This window comes from Mustela lutreola, chromosome 4 (genome assembly GCF_030435805.1).
Source record: "Mustela lutreola isolate mMusLut2 chromosome 4, mMusLut2.pri, whole genome shotgun sequence".
Classification (NCBI taxonomy): Eukaryota; Metazoa; Chordata; class Mammalia; order Carnivora; family Mustelidae; genus Mustela; species Mustela lutreola.
In genome coordinates, this window is record NC_081293.1 from 145447294 (window position 1) to 145473554 (window position 26261).

General features: G+C 33.7%; 1 protein-coding gene and 1 pseudogene across 3 annotated transcripts in view; one reads left to right on the forward strand and one right to left on the reverse strand.

Moving 5' to 3' along the window:
* Positions 1 to 26261, reverse strand: part of SNX13 (sorting nexin 13) — a 128623-nt gene that overhangs the window by 26170 nt on the left and 76192 nt on the right. For all 3 annotated transcript variants that reach the window (XR_009352863.1, XM_059171289.1, XM_059171291.1), the window contains exons 12-17: positions 23400 to 23499; positions 22028 to 22221; positions 12083 to 12187; positions 11324 to 11456; positions 6341 to 6378; positions 1982 to 2051 (exon numbers count right to left, since the gene is read on the reverse strand). Coding sequence is in view for 2 of the 3 variants with exons in the window: in XM_059171289.1 (XP_059027272.1) it covers positions 1982 to 2051; positions 6341 to 6378; positions 11324 to 11456; positions 12083 to 12187; positions 22028 to 22221; positions 23400 to 23499 (640 nt within the window). In the remaining variant the exon portion in view is untranslated. The remainder of the gene's footprint in view (positions 1 to 1981; positions 2052 to 6340; positions 6379 to 11323; positions 11457 to 12082; positions 12188 to 22027; positions 22222 to 23399; positions 23500 to 26261) is intronic.
* On the forward strand, positions 20245 to 21624 carry LOC131829472 (heterogeneous nuclear ribonucleoprotein A1-like; annotated as a pseudogene).

The window sequence follows — 26261 nt, forward strand, 5'->3', positions numbered from 1 at the left end:
AGAAGATAAAAAGGTAATTTTTTAAAATAGATAATGAGGTTGCATATACTGATTATGAGGTGATGGTGAGATATTATTGTGGAAATACTCTGTTTTCATTAGGACAATGTTATTCATAGCAGGTGATAGAAACTATTTGTCACTAATCCATACTTGGATAAGGAAGAGGCCCCGAATATAAATCAAACTTTTACTAAGAACATTGCTTAATTTAGCTAATATTTTCTAAAGCAAGATTTCACAAAGAACAGAAACAGTATGCACTAGTCCAAGGACCACTTCTTGACAAGCCCCTCACTAGACTCTAAGTTCTACTCCCTGTAATAAAGATATTAAGAATATAAAATCTAGACTCTCTGGAGTCCAACTGGTAAAATATTTATTGAACAAACATATATAATGTCCACTCATATGTAATTATTAATATAATTAATGAGTCCCATGACAACCCTATGAGATAAATATTACTATTGCATTTTATGGATAAGGAAATTGAAGTACAGAGAAGTTAAGGAACTTGCCCAAATTCACCTACCTATTAAGTGGCAGAGCTGGGGTTTGAACCCCCAGAAATGGACAAAAGTGATGCTCTTAAAACCCTATTATGCTGCCTCTTAGTATTTATATGTAAGTTTGTCTGACAGAAATAATAATTTATTAAAAATGCTTAGTAAAGTGCTTTCACACATTTTAACAAGCTAATAAATATTTGTTGAATCAATGGACAAGGCTGCTAGAAAAATCACAACTTTCGGAGAAAAGAAAGATCTACATAAGAAATATGGACATGAGTTTCTTCCTTGAGACAAAGTTTAAGGTCTTTAAGAAAGAAATATAAGGACAAATACTAAACATTTGCGGTTTAACAAAGACTTTAATATTTGGAAGACAAACCAACAAAGAAAAGAGAGATTCTTAAAAAGAATTTTAAAGTTTCATGAAGTAAAAGTGAAACAACTTTAACAAAGCTAGAAAGAAAAGCAACAGAACTTCTGGTTTTATTGAGAAAGTTGCTATCTAATGACTTTTACAAGCAGAGTAATGTATGCACCAACTAACTGTAAAGGATAATACAACTTAGACAGCAATTATTAATAAGTTATTTGAGAAATACGGCAGGGAACACAATGCAAAATGAGACTCCAGCACCAGTGGGAAGAAAAAGAAAACAGAGATCTTTTTAAAAAATGCAAATTATCTTTTAAACTGTACTTCCACTATAAAATCTCCTTTTAGTTACCTCAAATGTAAGCACAAAACTGACCTGAGATACCTCAGTATGGTAATATTCCAAATGTAATCTGATAGACACACTCCTATAATCTAGTAATAGTGAGAGGAAGGATAAGTAAACCATCATTAATTACTACTCATGGCATTATCTAATAACCCAATGGCAATGATGGAAATTGATTTTTTTCTTACTTGACTAAACATTTTGCATGTATGCTGACTGAGTCACAAAGTTTTAGAGGTTTCTTACCTCATCTAAGCATTTCTTAAGCTTCTGTGAACTCCTATACCAACATTTCATTAACCCATTTACCTAGTTTGACTTTGCATGTATAAAAAAATTAGAGCTAAAGCCAGCCCCAAGCAATTTAATAAGAATTATGCGGATAATTATCAGCCAGATGCAAACAAGAAGAAAAGATTAGGTTTCAAGAGTTTATTAGCAATGACAAAATGCTTAGAGTTTAAGTTTTTCAAATGTTAACAGTAACAACCTTAGAGAAAGAAGATACACAAGTACATCATAACATATACACAAAGAATCACTGAACACAATAAAGAGTATGTATCAAGCCATATACACAAATAAAAATAACAGAATTTAATGAAAAACATGCTGCAGAAAAAATGTAACTTAAAAATGACTACAGATGAGAAAAATTGTTTGTAAAAGTAAATGTGGAAAATAATCCAAGGGTAATAATAATTAATAACTTTTGAGTAATAATTATACCACAAAGTCTCTTACCAGTGTCTGAAATGTAAGCATGAAGTTGTACTGAGTCATCGGAAGATACATTTGAAAGGTCATCTAAAGACTTGGTAAAGAAAAAAAAAAAGTTTAATTTTATAAGGAAAAAAGTGTTAAAGCATCTTGTATCATATATGCCTTACTCATCTTGCCCCACATAAACTTTATATTGTCTGCATTCTCCCCCAACAAAAAAACCTCTCTATTTATACTAACAGGAGAGAGAGAAAATACAGAATTAAAAAACTATAATACAAAGTATTTCAGAAATGAACTTCGTCGATTATTTCCTCCTTCATTGCTTATCCATATACCGACATTTGTTACTTCTCAATTATATTCAATACATGGCAAGGAAAAAAATATGGATAAAAATAATTAGACATATTCTTAAGTTAACATTTTAATTTTTTTAATGTTGACCTATACTAGAGCCAATTCTGTATTATTTAACATTTTAGTTAATTTGGAAATGATTTTAGATTCCTTATCTATAAAATGAGTACCTACACATCATAGGGTTATATAAGGATTAAATAAAAAGACATGTAAAATATTTAGTAAGACTACCTAACACAAAAAAAATGTTGCCTGTTATGATTTGTTATTTCCATGAAGTGATTTCAGAGTCTAAGAGATTTTAAATAATTTTCAAAAACAGTTCCACAGACAAAAAATTATCAGAGTGACCCAAAATGAATCTTTATTCAACTATGGCCTTTGGGTTTAAATTTAAGACATTTTTGCCCATATACACACACCCACATATACCTAGAAGGGCACATAATCACATAATGCTGTACAGAAAGAGTTAATGAGTCAAATATATTTCAAATAATAATAGTAACACAATATTATATACTTGGAATCACTAAGAGGGTAATCTTAAATATTCTCAATATAAAAAGAAATGATAATTAATTGTGTGATGTGATGGAGGGGTTAGCTAACCCTAAAGAGTATCAAACCAATATGTTGTACCTCTTCAACTTATGTAATGTTTTATGTCAATTATATCTCAATAAAGCTAGAAAAAAACAACAACAACAAAAAAGAGTTCATTTGAAATTGTTCTCCTTAGAAAGGAATGCTTGCAAGCCTGGCCCTTGGATGACATGTGGGAATTTAGAATTAGGGAAGGTTCCCACCATTCCTTAACTGCAAAGAGTTCACTGTACCTAATAACTGTTTATGCTGAACACCTGCTTTCCTTCTGGGAGTCTGGAATTTTAGTATGTACTAACTAGAGGTTTGTCTACGTGACCTGCCTTCAATGAAAATCCTCGTCACTTAGTCTCAGATGAGCTTTCCTGGTAGCAACATATCACATGTGTTGTCACATTCATTTCTGGAGGAATTAAGTTTGCCTAAGGTAACTTTCATGGGAGAGGATTCTTGGATACTTGTACCTGGTTTCCTCTGGACTTTGCTGCATGGCCTTTTCCCTGTGCTGATTTTTGCTTTCTTTTCTTTAAAGATTTTATTTATTTATTTGACAGAGAGAGATAGATCACAAGTAGGCAGAGAGTCAGGCAGAGAGAGCTTAATCCACTGAGCCACCCAGCCACCCCCTTATTTTGCTTTCTATTCTTTTTCTCTAATAAATCCTTTCCACAGGAGTCAGACTATGCTAAGGCCTATGAGTCCTCTAACAATCAATGAACATCAAAATGGTCTTGAGGACCTCTGACACACAGACATATGATTCACACGCTTCTTAAACTCTAAAAACCACAGGATCTGAATGAACTTTGGGACCTAACATGATATTGTAGATATTACTAGAAGAGTCATTTAAATGACTTAAATGCAGCCATATATGACATAAACAACAACAAAAAAGAGTTCATTTGAAATTGCTCTCCTTAGAAAGGAATGCTTGCAAGCCTTGCAAGCCCATTTAAATTAAGGCAACTACATTCTGAGAAGAAAGCCAAAAGGTTACTACTTAAGACTGTTCATTAGGAGAAGCAAAATATGCAACAACATATAGATAATCCAATATTTCCCAGGTCAAGTCAAGTGGACAAATCATTAAATTAAAACGGGTCTAGTCCAGGCTTCACCAGTGACACCCTAAGAGACTTTAGCCAAATCAACTCTTTCTTGTACCTCAATTTTCTCAATGGTACAACAGTATAATACTAGTTCTACAACTTTGTCAGTTTACAGAATGAATTATAATGCTCTGAAAAGAGAGTGCACTTATTTTTAAGTGGTCGTATGACCTGTAATAAAACATCTTGATAGAAACACAACCTTTGTTTTAATACTATTTTTATGTGAAAGATAGAAGCCTCAAGAAAATAGAATATTCTACAAAATTTAGATTGTTATCGATTATGATCTTCTAATTATAAGCGATCACAGAGAATATAAAACAATTGTTTTTCAAGAAGTATTTTTGTTACTATTATTAACCCTCCTTTGTAGTAACATTTCAACAGCACAACAGTACTTATTGCTTTAAACGTTACCATCTTATGCTATGCAACACAGAAATTGTTAGAAAACTTTGTACCTGTATGTCTTTTTAGCACACTTAAATAATATTATTTCCATTTAATATGATGAAAAAATCCAATGAAACATCTCTTAAACATTAGTCACAGATATAAGGCAAATGTAATTATCAAGTAGACTATAAAATTATAATTAGTGAAATATCAACTACATTCTGTTTAGAATAAGTATTATTTAATAAAAGAAAAATGTTATTTCCAAACAAGTAGACTAATGCTGTCCTGAAATAAAATATAATTTTTGTAAAGTAATCTTTCGGTTAAGATTCTTGGACTGCTTGCAAAAAAAAAGAATTTTTTAATTTAACATCATGCTGAAACAAAAAAGTAAAGTTCAGCTTTACTGTGATAATCCATATAACAACGACTGCACTGCTAGAAATGCCTAAAATTTACCTGCCAGTCCCAAATAAAAAATGAGTAAGTCCCCACATTAAATATTTTCTTTGCTTACTATACTGGAAAAAACTATTATGATCTATTTTACAATCTTGAAACTATTTTTTAAATGTAGCTATCCACTAAAATTTGTCTATATATTAAAGAAGAAAGAATTAAAAAAACTCTAGCTATTTAAAACCTTGAATATAATAGATTCATAACAAAATACTGCAAATCACTGACCTCAAGTGTGACCTTTGTCAATCAAGAGAGACTATGTGGTTTATATTTATATGTGACAAAGGAATCACTCTTATTTGAAAAAGCATTTATTCCAGATATGGAATAAAGAAAAAAAAAAGTATTTGTTACTAGTGTTCAAACACTTGTACAAGCACTACAAAAGTGTGACTAACTGAAATTTCAAATGAATGAAGCTTCATCACACTTGAAAACTTTCATTATAAATGAACATTATTGCTAATACTTTCTTCATGCTCTAGGAGCTATTCCTTTTTGTTATAAGGTTACAAAATATAAAGAACAAATGGTAATGATACCAAATTTAGGATTTAGGAAAATATTTCAAATGCTACATCATATCTGACACAACACTATGGCTGACTGCTTCAGTGTTTTGTTACAGGCTGTACTTTGTAGAGTAATAAAACACTCAATAAGGTTATTTTTTGAAATATAGTTATACAGAATACAACATAAAATAATGGGGCTACAGACCATTTAGCTTTTACAGAAAGTGAAAGAAAAAGTAATGTAAATAGAATAAGAACAAAGCAAACAATCTCTAATTCCCTACAAACCCTAGACTGAAACTTTCATAGAACATATTTCTTCCTTGCAGCATTTTATGAAATAACTTATTCATTACAAGGATGGATATACAAAAGAACTGAAATGTTCACTATTTCACACTTCACTGTGAATGTATAAAATGCCAATGACAGCTTATGTGCTAAAAATATATCCCTCTTAAATTGGTAATCATAAAATGATGTTGCTTAATTTACTCTAAGCTTAAGCTTAAAAATAATTTTTACAACAACCAGAACTGGTTATAGTGCACACGTTAAGAAGTATCTGGGAGTTTTCAGATATCTTAATTTTGTATTTCTTTTCTACATACAAAAAATAAAACCTAATTTCAATGTAAACATTTGTATATTACAAGTTTACTATCCAACATAGCACTAACCAAAGAGTCATTTCAAAATACTACATATTGGGATTGGAAATAATGAAGTCACCTTTTTTACCATTTTTTAAAAATAAAAATAAATTTCAGAGATGCTTATTATGTGAATTTAACATTTAAAGTAAATAACTTCTCATTATATTAAAGGATGATCTGAGAGCTTCTAATATTTACTTATGCATATTTATTTTTATATTTTTAAGTCACTGTGATAATTAAGTGCCCATAATAATAACTTACCAAATTTATGCTTCCAGTAGGAGACCCATTAAAAGACTCTGTGGGAGGAGAAATTCAAGTTAGTATAGAAAAAAACTTTTGAAAGAGCTGTTTTACCTAAGGTTCAAACACCAAGAATGAAAGTCACCCAAGCAAAGACATAATGAAACAGCAAAGGAAACTGTGGTATACTACTCCCCAAACACCAGCTCCCTTAAGCCTCATGTTTTTGTGAGCCACATATTTAGAGGAAAACAAAACAAAATATATATACACATATATGTGTATATATATATGTGTGTGTGTGAGTTGCCCCTACAAAACACACACCAAAAATAGACATTCATGTATAGGAGAGCAATTATTAAATATTTTATTCTTATTGTATCACATAAAGTTTTCTGATAAAACATAAACATGAAGAAAATTGTAGAGTGAAGTTCATTAGGAAATGTCAAGGTTTTTTTGTTAGTTCTGTCTTGCTGGATTAAGAAATAATACAAATAAAATTTTTCTTTCATGTGAAGAATAAATAGATTAGTGTGTATATATAATATACCGATTATGTCCACTTATTCTTGGTAGATTTGGCTCAAAAACATTACAACCCTAGATTCACAGATCAATATATAACCAATAGAAAAAGATACATAAACTCCATATGCACTGCCATTTAATTAAAAAGCTAAAAATTATGTTTAGAAAGTAACATTAGAGAGCCAAGTCAATTACACATTATTAAAATTAATGTCATTTCCTTCGGTGTTTTATACTATATATAAGCACACAAAGTTACCAATTAAGATGTCTCTCACTTAAAAACAGAAATGAATATATGGTGAAGCAGTAAACATATACAGCTTAAAGTTAATGTATGGCTTCTAGAACTTAAGAGATTATTTATGAATCTAGATATCTAAACAGGTCTTCAAAACCACTTTCTATTACTTTTAGAAAGAAGCAGTTCGTGTTGCTATCCAGCTTCAACAACTCTAAATGCCCAACAACATTTCTTGGTCCCTCAGACCTATGGTCACAAAAAGTAAACAGGAAATTCCACCTAGAATTACCCCCTGTTAACAGCAAAGTGATAATTAAAATGAGCAAACAGTTCTCTATCCACCTTATTCAATTATATACCTCCTACTTCCTTCTGTAGTCTGCCCACTTCTTAAATCTTTCTACCAAAGACAAATCAAGTTAAAAGAGCAATCAGAAGGAAAACAAGGTGTAATTTAGTTTTGTGATCAACAATAAGAAGATCCGGAAATAGAGTCTAAAATCAATCAAGGCCCATATTTAGTCAAGATTTTGATAACTGCCTATGAACATTAGAAAACAAAAGTATGATTTCATATGGCACGAAAAATGTGAGTAAAATTAAAACAGAGCATTATTTAAATATTTTAAATATTTAATTATTAAATATATTAATATGGTTAATCAATTAACATGGTTTTAATGAATGAGAAATATCAAGTATTTTAAGGCTGAACTAAAATGCAATACAAAGAGGAAGAGAAGGAAAAAAGGGGAGGCTTACAAAAGCCATTCAGCTACCTACCTACCTACCTACTGAAGTTTGATTAAATAGGAATGAAATTCCTTCCTCAGAAGGGGAAAAAAAACCAACCCACTGAAGGATATAATCACACAAAATAAGACTTGGCCCATTCATTCATTTTAGGCTCGCCTGTAGCCTCCATTTTTAAAAAAAATTATCTATAATAGTTAAAAACTAGATTAGAGAATTATTTTTAAAATGTCTAAAAAATAAATTGTCAAGAATATTATTTTTTTTTAATTTTATTTATTTGAGAGAGAGAGAGAGAGAAAATGAGCGGAAGCAGGGCAGAGAAGGAGACGGAGAAGCAGGCTCTCCTCTGAGCAGGGAGCACGACACAAGGCTTGATCCCAGAACCCTGGAATCATGACCTGAGCCGAAAGCAGATGCTTAACAGAACGAGCGACCCAGGTACCTCAAGAAACTTAATTTTAAAGATAAAACTGATTTTATAACAAAAAATGTGGGGAAGGCCTATTTTTGATTAAACAATCTTATAATAACAAGAAAATCATAAGCATTACTATTTGAAAAAAATCCCAGCAACTGCCTAAAACCTAAACACAAGCAAAAACAATAAACCTGACATTTATTTATACCCATCATTCTACATACTTTTTTCAAATGGTTTCAAGAAAAGGAATTTATACCCATCATTCTACATATTTATACCTGTCTTTCCACATACTTTTTTCAAATGGTTTCATGAAAAGGAGTTAGACAATTTCTTAGTTATAAAGATTATAAAAGGTCACCAAAAAGGACAAAAAACATTAAAAAGCAATGTCCTAGAAAGACAAAAGATACATTAATGTATATAATTCCAAACTTCAATCAGTAATTCCAATGTGAAGGATGACTCAGTGGCTGATACATTAGAGAAGTACATTTACTTCAGATCAAGACAAGTCGCAGAAAAAAATTTTTAATGTACTTTATGCTTTAAGAAAGTTTTGGGAAGTTTCTGATAAAATATTGGTTCCATTAGTTGCACAGATGACAACTAACTAGATTGCCTAGAAAGATATGAATAAAAGTTAAAGTCAATTTACAAGACTTTGACAGAGTTCTTATACTATAGGAACAAAAACTACTGCCACAGAATGTAATGCTACTATCATCATTTTAAATTATAGATTACTTAGAAGCTCAAAGAATTGGCTGATTATGATTTATCTCCTCTCATTCTGGGTCATTAGCAAATCCTATATAATACTAAGAAATCTCTAGAGTATCTACATATATAAAACAGTGTGTGTGTGTGTGTGTGTGTGTGTATACACACTACGTAATACTAAGAAATCTCTAGATGAAATGAAAATAAAAATATTTATGTTTTTTATATTTTTTATATATAGTACACTGCTACTTGCAAATTTTATAGCAGCTCTGTAAAAGATTTTTCAATAGAAACAGTAAATACAAATAACACTGTATGATAAACTTGAGTTACACTGAATTTTACTCAGCTCCCACAGAAGTACTCTTAAAAAAACCCAAACTTCCTTAATTATGCAATCATATCCAGTTAATGGAACATTATTCCAGGTTTACAAGTTAAACCAGAAAAAGTATTAATTTAAAAACTCAAAATATTAGATCAACAACCAATATAGAATTATTAAAACTCAAATGCAAACTCCTGTAACTGGATTTCTTAGATTATTTAAAAAGTAAACTCTTACTAATACAGACCAGGGAAAGAAGGAGGAGGGAGAGGGGATGAGAAGAGTACGAACCTGCTATAACAGAGATTATTTTTTAAAGCAATGCTAACTGGGGCACCTGGGTGTCTCAGTTGTTAAGTGTCTGCCTTCAGCTCAAGTCATGATTCCAGGTTCCTGGGATAGAGCCCCACATTGGGCTGGCAGGAAGCCTGCTTCCCCCTCTTCCACTTCCCCTGCTTGTGTTCCCTCTCTCACTGTGTCTCCCTCTATCAAATAAATAGACAGATAGGTAGTATCATGCTTAGCGAAATAAGTCAAGTGGAGAAAGACAACTGTCATATGATCTCCCTGATATGAGGAAGTGGAGATGCAACATGGGGGAGTTAAGAGGGTGGGAGAAGAATAAATGAAACAAGATGGGATTAGGAGGGAGACAAACCACAAGTGACTCTTAATCTCACAAAACAAACTGTGGGTTGCAGGGGGGAGGGGGGTTGGGAGAGGGGAATGGGGTTACAGACACTGGGGAGGGTATGTGCTACGGTGAGTGCTGTGAAGTGTGTAAACCTGGCGATTCACAGACCTGTACCACTGGGGCTAAAAATACATTATATGTTTATAAAAAATAAAAATTAAAAAATTAAAAAAATAGATAGATAAAAATAAAGCAATGCTAACTACCTAACAGATGTATTGTTATCTCCAACTTGAAGTAGTCCTGTCCATAGAGCCTATTCATAAATGGTTAAAATTACTCTCAAAATAATTAGTGAACTCTTGCCCACTTACTTTTTATTTCCATTGCTTATTTCAACATACCAGGAGGCTTATCACACCTTACATATTCTATTAGTTTTCTAAGTACTTCTGAATTGGATCACCAGTAAAATGGTCATTGGACTTCATAATATGCACGCCTGTGCTCTAAAGGCTGCCTCTCTCACTATTTTTAAATAACTGCTTTTATACTACTAATAAAAATTGATGTTTTAGTTTATAAATCATTCTCCTATACATAATTTCCTTTAAATCCAACAATGCTCTAACAACAACTCTGAGGTAAGATATTACTATGACAAAATTATTCTTCCAGATTTACAACTGAGAAAAATCAGACTTAAATTAAGTGTTTGGTCAGCATCACTATAGGTATTAAGTAGTAGAACAGCAGTAAAATCTAAATATTTTGATTCTCAAAGCCTGCTTTCTTTATATGTCATACTGATAATATCCTCATTTGAAAACAACTGAAAGATTGGAATAAGCCACACATGTAGTTTCTTCTACCTTATACAATGCAGGATTTGGAAAACAGTATTATAAAAATCAGAACTATAAAAGAGAAAAAAAATTTTTTTAAACAATGCTTTATATAGTTTATGGTACATTCTCAAGATCATGGCTTGTTATCTCATTTAATCTTCTCAATAATCCCGCTGTTAGTCATGAATATTATTAGTTACTAGTAAAACGGAAAATACCATAAAAATATTTGGGTGACAAACTCAAGAAAACATTCTTCTGAAGACTTCAAGGCTTTTATAGTTATGTTTTAATCTGTTACTAAATTTTCAGCCTTTTAATTTAGTGTAGTGACTAAATTTTGTCATTCATTTATAGAGTTTTAAATATTTTATAATTTATATTGGGCTTCAAGCCATTTTTTACCTTGCTTGAAACATTGTCTTTTGGTCAACAGTATATAGGAATAGATTTATGTATACATGCATGCACACGGGCACACACACACACACAGGCATTGTGCCACCTTACCTCCATCACCATCATCTGATCCTCTGAAACTAGGATCTTTTAACATATCCAGCTCAGCTAACATGCGCACATAAAGTGCATTCTGTCTGAAGGAAGGATAAAATCTTTCATCTCGTAGCATCAATTCATAAACCTTATTGAAATAAATCAAGATATTTCACCATTAATACAGATAATGTACTAATTTTCACTAATAAGATTTCAACAAAAGCTAGAATGAGGTCTTGTTATAATCAATCACAGGTTCCATATTTATAAGGTGCCAGCAATAAGCCTACATCACAACTAATGATTTCTCAACTAATTTCAAAATCAACAATCCCTCTAGTACCTAAGTGCATGGAAAATGATCCCAGTGCAAGGCAAGTCACATGACAGGTTATAGGTAATGTTCTAGGAACTAGTGTTCTCTAAGAAACAAGTCTACATAAAGGCTCCAGGAACACAGTAAAATAAATTTATGTCAGGCCACTTATACATCATTATTAACTCATGAAATTCTATGACTATATATCTGAGCCTTTAGCCAGATTTAAGTAACAACCCAAATAAGGATTTTCCTCATTTGTCATTTAAATAAACAAACAAAAGACTGGCCTACTTTTTTTTTTTTTTAATGAGAAGTGTTAGTCAGTTAACTTATCTTTTTAGTTACCATTATACTTTTATGTTTCAATAACCTTTTAAAAAATCAATTACATGCACATAAAAACACATTTTCATAAGAAACATACAAATGACAAATGTTATATATAATACCTTCCTTTGAATGTCATCAAAGATTTCAGGGGTTGGATCTTCATGATTCAAAGTATCTGCTAATTTTGCTACCAAATAATCATCAACAGTAACTCTTGGAGATGCCTAACAGAGAAAAATAAAATAATGACCTTTTTGAGTTTCTAAAGACAACTTATTTCTTAGAGTAGAAGAATTATATAATGGATGGAACCATATTATTGAAAGTAATTGGTAAAACAAAAAACAAAAAACAACCCTGGTTTGTAAACAACACCTTGACATTTAAGAAGGCTGAAACAAAACAAAAAACTTTGTCATCAACTAGTATAAAGTACACTGGGAGACAAACATGGATTTAAATCTTGACATTTGCTGAATTAGTTACCTCTCAATAGGATTCATTTCCTCAATCTGTAAAATGGAGATAATACTAACCATATAAATATTTCACCATATTGAAAGATTTATCTGGGCACCTGAGTGGCTCAGTAGGTTAAGCAGCTGCCTTCAGCTCAGGTCATGATGCCAGAGTCCTGGGAATGAGCCCTGAGTCAGCAACTTGCTCAGCAGGGAGTCAGCTTATCCCCCTCTCTCTGCCTGTTCCCCTGCTCATGTTCTCCCTCCCTCTGTCTACCTCAAGTAAATAAAATCTTAAAAAAAAATAAATATTAAAAAATTAAGAGATTTCTAAGGCATACAACCAGTGTCTGGCACATAGGAATACTGTCATGAGGAGTTAGTGCTGAGTATCAAGTAGTCCTGGATGTGTATTTAATGCGATTGCCAAAAGAGCAAGTCATTTGTTACTTATTTAACACTAGAAACAATCTTTTTAAATAGTCTTTAAGAGATTACTGTTCTCCTAAATTTGACTTAAAATGCTGCAGCGAAGTTCCAATGTGATACGGGAGGGCAAAAAATATAAAATGTTGATTTTTCCAACAACTTCCATTTTAATGAGCATAATATGACAGATATGCCACACAAATATAAAATGTGATGTTCAATGTGAAAAATTTCTTTATTGAAAGAAAAAATGCTGAAAAGCTAGAAATATGGTCATCTTTGGCATGCCAGCTTTTGAATTTTTAACTCTGAAGGCTCTGGAGAATAAATGAACGATCAGGATGGGAAATTCTAAAGAAACTTGCACAAGAATGCGTTGTTTAAATAATTTCTCTATCCAAGGAAAAGACTGGATAAATACAGAAAAGGAGAAAAGGTTTCAAGAGTAAGTAAACAACAGGGTATAAATGTGTAGAAAAAGGCTTACACAATGTCTAATGCTCCCTGGTTCACTCTACATTCTAATTAGTAAACCCAAGTAGGTGGTTAGGGTTTTTTGCAAGAGGAAGGAAGGAGTGCTTATTTATTGTTTGTGTGTGTAGAGGAGGATGTGGTGGTGGTGGTGGTGGTGGGGTGTGTGTGGTTTCCCCTGAAACAAAAAAAGAATTGAACAACTTCAAGTACGTGATAAAAATTAGAGAGGGACTGATTTTAGCTTATTTTGTCCTGTCAGTTGCCCTCTAAGCTCAAGAAACTCAGTTTCTAGGATATAAGAGGCATACTTAAAAATCATAACATTTTACATTTAGTTTACTTTTTCCTATAGTCTCAAATATACACAACTGGGTTAGGACTCATCCTTGGTATAACGTGACCAATACTTTTAAAGAGCTTTCATGAGACACAACCAGCCAGATCTACCTACTTAAAAAAAATAAATACAGAAAAAATATTTATGTATATTTTTTATCACTTTAAACATAAAAATGCAAAGATGTGTTTTTCCAAAATCATCTATTAATCTGCATTCTGTACTTTTCACACAAATGTGGTTATTTAAATAAGAGGTCTAGTTGTCAGCGGCAATTAGTAATTAATAAAACTAATTAAACAAATAATGTTTGAGAGAAACATACTAGGTTTTACCCTCTAATACACTATGTAACTTTTTAAGCTTTTTAAAAGATATTTAAATATTGTAGGCTATATTATTGTGTATTGTTAAAATGTATAAATATAAGACCTCGAAAAAAGTTATACACAGAGGCACGTTGGTGGCTCAGTCATTAAACATCTGCCTTTGGCTCGGGTCATGATCTCAGGGTCCTGGGATATAGCCTAGCATCGGGCTCCCTGCTCAGTGGGAAGCCTGCGTCTCCCCCTCCCACTCCCCCTGCTTGTGTTCCTTCTCTCACTGTGTCTGTCTCTGTCAAATAAATAAAATATTTGAAAAAAAAAAGTTATATACCTACAATAAGACTAAACAGACTATCTATACTTAATCAAAAAATTATTTTCTTTTTATTCCATGATTCCATAAGATATTTTACTTTTTTGAGTCTCCTTTTTTAATAATACTTCTCTGATCTGCTTGCAGATTTTAAGACATCACTTTTTTTTTTTTTTTTTGTACCAAGTGGTATAAATGAATACAATCAAATACAAAATTCACTTTGACTTTCAGGTCTGCTCTTAAGCCTACGTCACACTTACTTCTGTTATCAGCCCAATGTGCTGATGTCAAGTTAAATGTCTTTTCAGTAGAACTATTTAGGCACAGAATAATTACATTTTACTTACTAAGAACTGCATCTATAAATTAACATATAGACTATTTGTGTCTAAAATGCCCTTTTTAAACATTTTAAACATAATGGATATCACTAAAAGTTATTACCTCCTTCTCGAGGAAAATGGGTTTTAAAACACAGAGGTCATTTAAACTTGTGAGACCAAAGGTGAATTCCAAATAAATTATAGTTTTAGTAAAGAAACTAAGAAAATCCTGTTAAGCTAACTATCTCCTTCTTATATTTTTTTTGAGTTCTCAACAATCTCATTTCAAAAACAATCAGCCCTTCTTTGACAAATTGAGGTTTCTTTGTAGCCTATACATACACAACTCAGGTCAATCTATCCTTTTCAAGGTTCCTTTTAACCTCTTCAAAGATTAGTTGAGAGTTATTTATTTATTTATAAATTTCTATTTACCATAATTCTTTTCCATATTTATTTTTAATGTATTTTCAAATTAGGGGACACTATTCTTACCACATTCTTTGAAAATATGACTTTACTGTATGTCAATATTTTAGCATCTTTTTTATGGCTGGCAATAATCATAGCCATGTTGAAGCAAATGTCTAAGGAAGTTATTTTGTGACATTTTTATAATGTCAAAAATCTCACTGTTGGGGCACTTGGGTGGCTCAGTTGGTTAAGTGGCTAACTTCGGTTCTGGTCAAGATCTCAGGGTCCTAGGATCAAGCCCCGAATTGGTCTCCCTGATCAGCAGAGAGTCTGCTCCTCTCTCTGCCTCTGTTGCTCCCCCTGCTTGTGCTGTCAAATAAATAAATGACTCTTAAAAAAAACAAAACAAAACAAAAAAACCCTCATTGTTTCTAATGTTTCGAAGAAACTAAAAACTGACCAAAAATCTTTATTATGAAAACCTCAGTATCACAGGTAAGCAAGTGATACCCTGTTTTAGCAGTATTGAATAGAAGGACTATATGATATTTAGCAGGTAAGATCTTTTCATTTTCTTTGGTAAAAATTTTATGGACTGAAAGGAATTTGTTAAAATTTACATCTGTACTGTGTGCAATAACTTCTGGGCCTTTGGCTAAGATCAAATGCACTGTTTGCTAAATATACAAATATATGAACAAAGTTTGTTTTATTTTTTTCTGCAATTTACTAAAATCTTAGAAATCAAGAAGATATCTAAAACTCCCATTTTTTTCAAATTAAAGTACCAAACACCAGTGGAAAATACACTCTCATTGCCACAATCTGATGTAACGCGATATACTACAGAAAGCAAGATTGCTGGTGAGATCTACCAGAGTAAGGTCTAAATTTCAAAGGGCCACCAATTCCTTTCAGTCCATAAACTTCTTACCAAAGGCACCCAAAATTAATTCTAGTTTTAAAAAGCAAGCAAGTGGGATGCCTGGGTAGCTCAGTCCTTCAATGTCTTCCTTTGGTTCAGGTCATGATCCCAGTCCTGGGATGGAGTCGCAATCAGCCTCCTTGCTCAGTGGGCAGCCTGCTTCTCCCTCTGCCAGCCACTCCCCCCTGCTCTCTCTCTCTGACAAATAAGTAAACAAAATCTTAAAAAAACAAAACAAAACAAAAAAAGGTACAGGCTAATGTGTGTTCATTTGTGTAGTATGCCCAAGCTAATTCACTTAATAGCCACTACTTTTAACTGACCAGTGAGGTCTTTGGGGGAGATGAAAAAAACTTTTTACTGACTTAAAATTATTTGCAAAATTCAGTTTCCAAATTTGCTTTTATATCCCCTTCTCCACCAAGATCAATCCCAAAACATTTTTTGCTCTTCATGCAGTCAGTATGCTTTATTTTGGTTATTTACTCTCCCTAACCCAGGTAGAAGGCTCCTTCCATCTGTCATTAAAATGATTTAGTCCTTCAGCCTCTTCTATTGGCAATGTCTGGGTAATGCTGATGTTGGTACCATAATCATTCTCATTTTCATTATCTGAACTTTAGAAACCTTGGTTACAATATTCATAATGTTAAAAATTTAAAAGTCCCATCACAATACACAGCACAGAACAGGAAAAGCAAAAGATGAATAGTTAACATTCATGGTAACAATGCACTTAAGCCATACATGGAGTGCTACACGATGGAGAATTCATTACTGTGAAGAGTAAACAATGACTGCCAATAGTAGAAGGTAAGAGAAAAAGAGAGCAATGACTACCCAAGGAGAGAAATCCACGCCACAGTCATCTGACACTAAAATGCTGCCTTTAGCACTGAATTCTGGAATTACGTATGGGTTTTGCATTTTTTCTCAATCTTCTCCACCCACTGCTAAAATGTGGGACTTACAGTGTCTTGGAGAAGGGTTTCCCAAGACTTAGGATATTTTCCAAAGCTTTAAAAAAATATTAACTTCAAAAATATAACAAACTCACAGTTAACTTCTCACTGGAAATAATGAAAGCCAGAAAACAATTAAATACTATCTTTAAAATGCTGGAAAAAACTGACTTAATAACTATTATTTCATTTTTCCAGTATTAACTGTAATCCATTCAACTGGTCTACATATAACAGAGCTGACTCTATAGCCTACTTTAAAAATTAACATAGAAAGACTTAGATATACACACTATAGCTGTGTTTTTAAACAGCAGAAACTCTTGAATGTGTTCAGGTAGAAATATGAACAGCAATATTCAGAGCAAAAGTACAACAGAAAAGAAAGGGAAACAAACCAAACAGCTCATAAATATTTTTGAAGGTAGGAGCGCCTGGGTGGCTCAGTGGGTTAAAGCCTCTGACTTCGGTTCAGGTCATTATCCTGGGGTCCTGGGATTGAAGCCCACACTGGGCTCTCTGCTAGGCAGGGAGCCTGCTTTCCCCCTCTCTCTGTCTCTGCCTGCCTCTCTGCCTACTTGTGAGCTCTGTCAAATAAATAAATAAAATCTTTAAAAAAACATTTTTGAAGTAAATAAACTCTTGGGCTTCAGTACAAATGAATTACACTTATATAAATCAACATGTATAAAATGCAATATAATAATGAGGGGAATAAAAGCAAGGCATATAGTCCATTCCATTTATATAAAGGTTAAAAAAAAGCTAAGCAATATACTGCTTTAGAAAATATATGTATAGTAAAATGGTATGGGAAAGCAAGTGAATAATTACAGAAAACTAAGTTCATCAAGAAAAAAGAAAACAGACAAACAAGACAGGTGAAACAGGTGAAGAATATACTAAGGATCTTCAAAAGCACAGTACATGTTCTATTTCTTTAGCCAGATGGTATATACAAATGTGTCTGTTACATTCTTTAGAATATGCACTCTTTAAAAAGTATGATATATTTCATTTGGCAAAAATATAAGCAAATGGACTAATAAGCAGTTTTCAAATAAAATTCACACTTAAAATTCAAATAATTCAAATACAAGGGCACGTGGGTAGCTTAGCCAGTGAAGTACCTGCCTACGGCTCAGGTCATTATCCCAGGTTCCTGGGACTGAGTCCCACACCAGGCTCCCTGCTCAGTGGGGAGTGTGCTTCTCCCTCTCCTCCCTGTTCACGTTCTCTTTCACTATCTCTCTTGCTTTCCCTCTAATAAAAATAAAATCTTATTTTTAAAAGTTCAAATACAATTTTTGTGCTAGTATGTATAAATTCGAAGGTACTCTATGGCATAGCCGTTACAAATACTGGAGTATGCGGAATCTTGTGGATTGTTGTGTCCATATTCATGAGCAATACTGGTCTGTAGTCTCCATGATGTCTCTGTCTGGTGTTGGTATCAGAATGACAGTTTCGTCTTGCCATTTGCGATGATGTGGATGGAACTAGAGGGTATTACGCTGAGTGAAGTAAGTCAATCAGAGAAAGACAACTATCATATGATCTCCCTGATATGAGGAAGGGAAGATGCAACATGAGGGATCTGGGGGTAGGAAAGGAATAAATGAAACAAGGTAGGATCGGGAGGGAGACAAACCATTAGAGACTCTTAATCTCAAAAAACAAACTGAGGGTTGCAAGGGGGTAGCGAGAGGGTGGTGGGATTATGGACATTGGGGAGGGTATGTGCTATGGTTAGTGCTGTGAAGTGTGTAAACCTGGCGATTCACAGATCTATACCCCTGGGGCTAATAATATATTATACGTTAATGAAAAAATTTAAAAATTAAAAAAAAAAAAAAAACTAGAACACCAAAAAAAAAAAAAAATAGAGTTTCTCAATCTGTGTCTTTCAAGACATTTGCCCATATCATTTAAGTTTTCTAATTTGTAGTGTAAAGTTGTTTATATTTGCATTTAGTCTTTTTTATTTCCATAGGGTTGGTGATGATGCCTTCTGTTTGATTCATGATTTTGGTATCTGTGACTTTCTTTTTTATTTTTCTTGGCCAAGCTGGCTAAAGGTTTGTCAATTTTAAAGAATCAACTTTTGGCTATATTGATTTTCATTACTGTTTTTCTGTTTTCCATTTCATGGATATCCATTCTGATCTTTCCCACTTCCTTCCTTCAGTTTTCCTTGAATTTATTTTACTATTCCCCTTCTAGTTTAAGGTGAAAATGTAAATTGCTGCTTCAAGATCTTTCTTCTAACTTGGCATTTAAAGTGACATATTTCTCTATAAGCACTGTGTTAACTGCATCCCATAAATTTTGATACACTGTGTTCTCGGTTTCATTCAATTCAAAATACCTCCTAATTTCCTTCTGATTTCTTTTGACCCAGAGACTATTTTGAAATGTGTTAATTTTTAAGAATTTATAATTTCTCAAAACTCCTTCTGTTAATTACTAATTAATTCCACTATGATAAAAGGACATACTTTTGTATGATTTCAACACTTAAATTCAGAGTTGTTTTATGGCCTAGCAAAGGGTCTATCTAACCCAGACAATGTTTCATATAAGCTTGAAAATAATGTGTATTCTCTGCTGTTCTTAGGGAAAGTATTCTATAGATGTGCAGGTTTGATAGTGGTTTATAGTGTTCTATAGTGTTCTTCATTTACTGTGTATCTTTGGTCATATTCTATCTACTTGTTCTATCACTACTGAAGTCTTCAATATCCATCTGTTGTTGAATTGTCTATTTCTCTCTTCAATTCTGTCAGGTTTTGTCCTATGTATGTGGAGGTTTTGCTGTAGTATTTCTAATTATTTTTTTGACGGTAAATCAAGGATCAATTGACCTTTTTATCATTATAAAATGTTTTTTCTATTAATAATTTTTGTTTTAAAATCTATTGTCTAATATTAGATAGCTGCTCCAGCTGTGTTTTGGTTACTGTATGCATCGTTTATCTTTTTCCATTCTTATACTTTCAATCTTCTGTATCCTTGAATCTAGAGTATGTGTGATTTTGATCTTGACTTTGTCACTAGTATTTGCATGACCCTGGCAAAGTTAATTCAATTTTCTAAACATGAGCTTCTTTACCTATAATACAAGAACAGTAATATACAGAAAGACTGTTACCAAGATTAAATGAGACAAGGTTTGCAAGTAGTTCTGCTTACTATAAGTAATGAATATTCAGAAGTATTACAAAAATTATTACTGAGAAACGTTTGTTAGATTACTCCTTTCTGCCCAGGGATGCTGCTGAGTAAGCTTTGTTCAAGTCTCCCCTCCCACCACCATCATGTCTAAGTCAGGGTCTCCCAAAGAGGCTGAACAGATGCAGAAGCTCTTTACTGGAGGTCTGAGCTTTGAAACCGATGAGAGTCTGAGGAGCCATTTAGAGCAATGCGGAACACTTACAGACGGACTGTGTGGTAATGAGATATCCAAACACCAAGCGCTCCAGAGGCTTTGGGTTCGTCACATATGCCCCTGGGGAGGAGGTGGATGCAGCCATGAATGCAAGGCCACTCTTCCACACAAGGAAGAGTTGTGGAACTAAAGACAGCTATCTCAAGAGAAGATTCTCAAAAACCTGGTGCCCACTTAACCGTGAAAAAAGTTTTTGTTGGTAACATCAAAGATGACACGAAAGAATATCATCTAAGGGATTACATTTGAACAGTAAGGGAAAATCAAAGAAACTGAGATCATGACTGACTGAGGCAGTGTGTAATCATCCCTCAGAAGAATGTACTGACCAAACACGCTTGAACATGTACCAGCAATAGGCCTCTCTGGGAGAAGATGATATACATCCTTGAAGCCCTAGCAGCTGGGAACGCCCAGCCTGTTTCTTTTTTCTGTTATCTCCCCTTCTCCAGTGATCACCTGTAGTTAATTAGATGATTCCTTTAAATGTGTTTACTCAACCACAGATCCTATACTGCTTGATCAGGTATATCTTGCTTGCTTGTTGACTGTTATCTGTATCTATTAAGTATGGACTGAGGAGCTGTTCTGGGAGGCAATCTTCTCAATTGCTGACACTTGCTCCCGTTCTCTTGAAGTGACTTGTTCGTGCCCCATTCTTCTCCCACGTGCCTTTGGAAAGTGGCAAGTGGTCATTGGAAAGCAACAGCAGGGGCAAAAAGAGCAGTTTTGCTTTGTAACATTTGATGACTATGATTCTGTAGACAAGACTGTCATTCAAAAATACCTTACTTTGAATGGCCACAACTGTGAAGAACGGAAAAGCCCTATCAAAGCAAGAGAGGGCTAGTGCTTCATTCACACAAAGAGGTCTAAGTGGTTCTGGAAACTGCTGGTCGTCGTGGAGGTGGTTTTGGTGGGAATGACAACTTTGGTCATGGAGGGAACTTCAGTGGCCGAGGTGGCTTTTGGTGGCAGTCGAGGCGGTGGTGGATAAGGTGGCAGTTGGGATGGCTATCACAGATTTGGTAATGATGGAAGCAACTTTGGAGGTGGCAGAGGCTGTAATGATTTTGGCAATTACAACAATCAATCCTCAAATTTTGGACCCATGAAAGGAGCAAATTTTGGAGGCAGAAGTTCTAGCCCCTATGGTAGTAGAGGACAATACTTTGCTAAACCATGAAACCAAGGTGGCTATGATGGTTCCAGCAGCAGAAATAGCTATAGCAGTGGCAGAAGGTTTTAATTACTGCCAGGAAATAGCTTAGCAGGAGAGGAGAGCCAGAGAGGTGACAGGGAGGCTACAGGTTATAACAGATTTGTGAACTGAGCCAAACACAGGGGTAGCAGGGCCTAGCTGCTTCAAAGAAGACATGTTTTAGACAATACTCATGTGTATGTACAAAAAGTTCAAGGACTGTATTTGTGACTAATTGTGTAACAGATTATCATAGTTTCTGTTCTGTGGAAAGTGTAAAGCATTCCAACAAAGGGTTTTAATGTAGTTTTTTTTTTTTTTGCATCCTTGCTGTTGATTGCTAAATGTAATAGTCTGATCATGATGCTGAATAAATGTGTCTTTAAAAAATATATTATTACTAATGTTACTACCAAAGAAGATAAAAAAACTAATCAAAACAGAGACTCACCTTTTCTGATAAATACTGTTCATATATTCCAACAGCAGCTGCTCTTAAGAGACCTTTGGTTTGGTTGGTTTGATGTTTTCCATCTTTCTGACGACTTAATAAAACTTCGAGTTGCTGTTGGGCTGTAACTCGGTATCCTTCCACTGTCATCCAGAAGAAGAGATGTGCTTGACCTCCAGTTTGCTGCATGTAATCTACCAAACAAAATCCATAACAACATAGATATTAATGTCACATATTTTTGGATGCATGTAGCCATGCAAGTTAAGAAAGATTAAAGTTTCAAATACTTAAAACTCTACATTTTCAAACTGTTAAGCAAATGCTTAAGATGAAGAATGCTTACATCACAAATTGGTTAGGTTAAAAAGATCACAGTTATATAGAAAACACAAATGGAAGCACACATTTTTTTTTAAATCTTATTTTTCATGATAAAATTTCTAGGAGATAAAATTACTACAGAAGGCTTCATCAGAAAGAAACTACTTCAGGAACATTTGGCTTCTGTTCTCAATAAAGATTACTGATTATAATATTAATATTCTTACAAATATTAAAAGTAAGGATTAGGATCTTCAATAAGCCATGCATTTATGTTTTTGGTCATGAAAATGAAAAATCAGGGAGGTTTACTGAAAATGTCCTCCAGATAAAAAGCAGTTTTGATGTACAGTTGACCCCTGAACACTGCTGGTTAGATCAGGGGCACAACTCACCATGGACTCAAAAATCCATGTATAATTCCTGACTTCCCAAAACCATAACTACTAATAGTCTACTGTTGACTGGAAGCCTTCCCAATTATATAAACAATGAACACATACAACATTCTGTATGTACTATATTCTTAAAGTAAGCTAGAGAAAAAAATGTTAAGAGAATCATAAGGAAAATACATTTGTATTACTATACTGTATTTATCAAATACAATCTATATAAATAAGTGAATCTGCACAGTTCAAATCCATGTTGTTCCAAGGTCAAATATATTAACAAAATTAGTAAATATTTATATGTATTAAAATTATATAAAAACAAAGACCTATTCATGCACAAAATGATACAAATGTTAAAAACAATGTTGCTGATAAAGAACTCCTTCTCAAATAATTTAAATTCATAGAATCTGCTAGAATTTAAATGAGTTATTTAACAAATGCACATTTAAGTTATAATAAGCATTTCTTTCCTTCTAAACAAAATAAATCTCTACCTCTATGATTTCCAAAAAAGGGAACACTTCAGAGAATGGGGAGTGGAGGAAAGATATATTTGGTATGCTTAATATCAGATATTTAAAGTTTAGTAATATTTACGATTATTAAAAATTTCAAGGGCTGTTTTATTTTCATAAAACGGATTTACCCACCCATAAAAAATTGTAGTGCAACATTGTCTACAAGAATGCTGTCCAAGGGGACTGTGCAAAGTTTCCCAAAGTTCGCTGCCAGTTTCACAGTATTTATTTCCTAAGAGAAAAGTAAATGCAGGTCAATATTTCATCTACTCATATATTAGGTCAAAGATCTTTTCATAGATATAAAAATGTTAAACTAAAATGGAATAAAAATAAAGTTTTTTCTTTTCTTTCTCCTTCATGTGGGTTCCCAAAAGTCCTAGCCTAAAGAATTTCCTAATTAATAGCTGCGTAGTAAGTATGCATTAAAAGTATGATAAGCATTCACTTCTTTCATTATAAAATAATTCTGAATTACCAGAATTTCAAATATTCTCTATTTCTACATATTCCAAATGAAAATGAACATTTTAGGAGCTAAAGGGAATATCTGGAATGCTTACAATGTCCAAGAATAAATAAATCCCAACATGTTCAAGTACAGACTGAAGTCTATTCACTGAGAAAACAGAAAATTTCCCAAAAGAGTAATTTTTCTCCTGAGAGAGTAAAAACTCTACCATCTTTCATTAAAAATATGCTTCTTCTCAGACGACCTAAACAGTAAATTAAATTTAGTTTTCAAAGTCAAAAAGCAAAGTAACTACCTACACATGAAAAAACACAGAAAAACAAAACAAAACATGAGTTCAAAATTTAGACAGTCTAGAGATGTCTGGGTGGCTCAGTCAGTTAAGCATCTGCCTTCAGTTCAAGTCATAATCCCAGGGTTTGGGGTCGAGCCCTGCATTGGGCTCCCTGCTCAGTAAGGAACCTGCTTCTCCCTCTGCCTGCCACTCCTCCTACTTGTGCTCTCTCTTTTCTCTCTCTGATGAATAAATAAATAAAATCTTCAAAAAAATTTCTAGAGAATCCACATGTCAAGCACTGTGCTATGTACTTTATACACATTATTCTCCACAATAATCCTATTGGATAAATATCACCCACCTCACTTAACAGATAAAAAAGCTGAAATCAGAAAGACTGTCTATGATTACAGAGCTGCCAAGAATGACTCGGTGTTTTCAAAGCCTACAGCCTCTTCCATAAAACCCGAATGTTTCTGTGTCACCAGTTCTCTGTATTCCTAAATCCCTATCTCAATCCTCTATTTAAAAAAGAAAGATCAGAGGCGCCTGGGTGGCTCAGTCGGTTAAGGTTTCCCTTCAGCTCAAGTCATGATCCCAGGGTCCTGGGATTGAGTCCCCTGTCGGGCTCCTTGCTCAGTGGGGAGCCTGCTTCTCCCTCTATCTCTGCTCCCCTGAACCCTGCTCATGTGTTCCATCTCCCTCTTGCTCTGTTCTCTGTCAAATCAATTAATAAAATCTTAAAAAAAAAAAAAAGGAAAAGAAAGATCAGAAGGTTTTTCTGAAAGTTTGGGTGCCTTAATTAGGGGGAAATACTAAATTAGATGTAGTTAATACATAATGGAGAAGAAAAAGAACTTGAGAAAAGTGGAAAACTTCCTCTCTAATTAGTATTTCCCTTCATATAAATACTGTATAATAATAGATAACTGACTTAAAATGTTTGGCATAAAGCAACCTGGTGGCAGCACGTTTTCTCCTAAGTCTTCTTTCTTCACCTCTTTCTTTCACAGAAGCAGCTCCACATATGAGATGCAGAAGAGTATTCATTTATTATTGTAATAAAAAAGATAAACAGCCTTCTAAGATTTCAAGATGAGTAGCATGGTTAAAAAACTTTATCTCAGCAATTGCACTACTGGGTATTTACCCTAAAGATACAAACGTAGTGATCCAAAGGGGCACGTGCACCCGAATGTTTATAGCAGCAATGTCCACAATAGCCAAACTATAGAAAGAACCTAGATGTCCATCAACAGATGAATGGATCAAGAAGATGTGGTACTTATACACAATGGAATACTATGCAGCCATCAAAAGAAATGAAATCTTGCCATTTGCGACAACATGGATGGAACTAGAGCGTATCATGCTTAGCGAAATAAGTCAAGCAGAGAAAGACAACTATCATATGATCTCCCTGATATGAGGAAGTGGTGATGCAACATGGGGGCTTAAGTGGGTAGAAGAAGAATCAATGAAACAAGATGGAATTGGGAGGGAGACAAACCATAAGGGACTCTTAATCTCACAAAACAAACTGAGGGTTGCTGGGGGGAGGGGGGTTTGGAGAAGGGGGGTGGGATTATGGACATTGGGGAGGGTATGTGCTTTGGTGAGTGCTGTGAAGTGTGTAAACCTGGTGATTCACAGACCTGTACCCCTGGGGATAAAAATATATGTTTATAAAAAAAATAAAAAATTAAAATAAAATGCAAAAAAAAAAACCTTTATCTCTGTGGAGATTCTGACTTTTCTTCCCAAGTGAACTAATTAAAAAGGTAAAGCTTGAGACTCAAAAAAGAATTGATGGGCTTCAAAACAAAGTATCTAAATTTTAAAGGGATCTGCTATGAAAAGGTGTCTGAACACTGGGGCACGTGGGTGGCTCAATCAGTTGAGCATCTAACTCTTGATTTCAGCTTAAGACATTTACTCTAGGTCCTGGAAGCAAGCCTTATACTGGGCTCCCACACTCTGGGGAGTCTGCTTGGAGATTCTTTCTCTCCTTCCTCTCTCTCTCTCAGCCCCCGTCCCCTGCTCCCACTGATGTGCTCTCTTGCTCCCAAAATAAGTATTCTTCTATACTGAATGTGCATGAGTATATAATTTTAAAATACATTTAACTGAAACAAAGACATACATACACATAAGTTCAGGTATTAGACAAACGCGGGCCTCAAGTAATGAGTTGTAATTAATTCAGCAACTAAACTCAATATTTATAAAAATCAGACTTCTATTC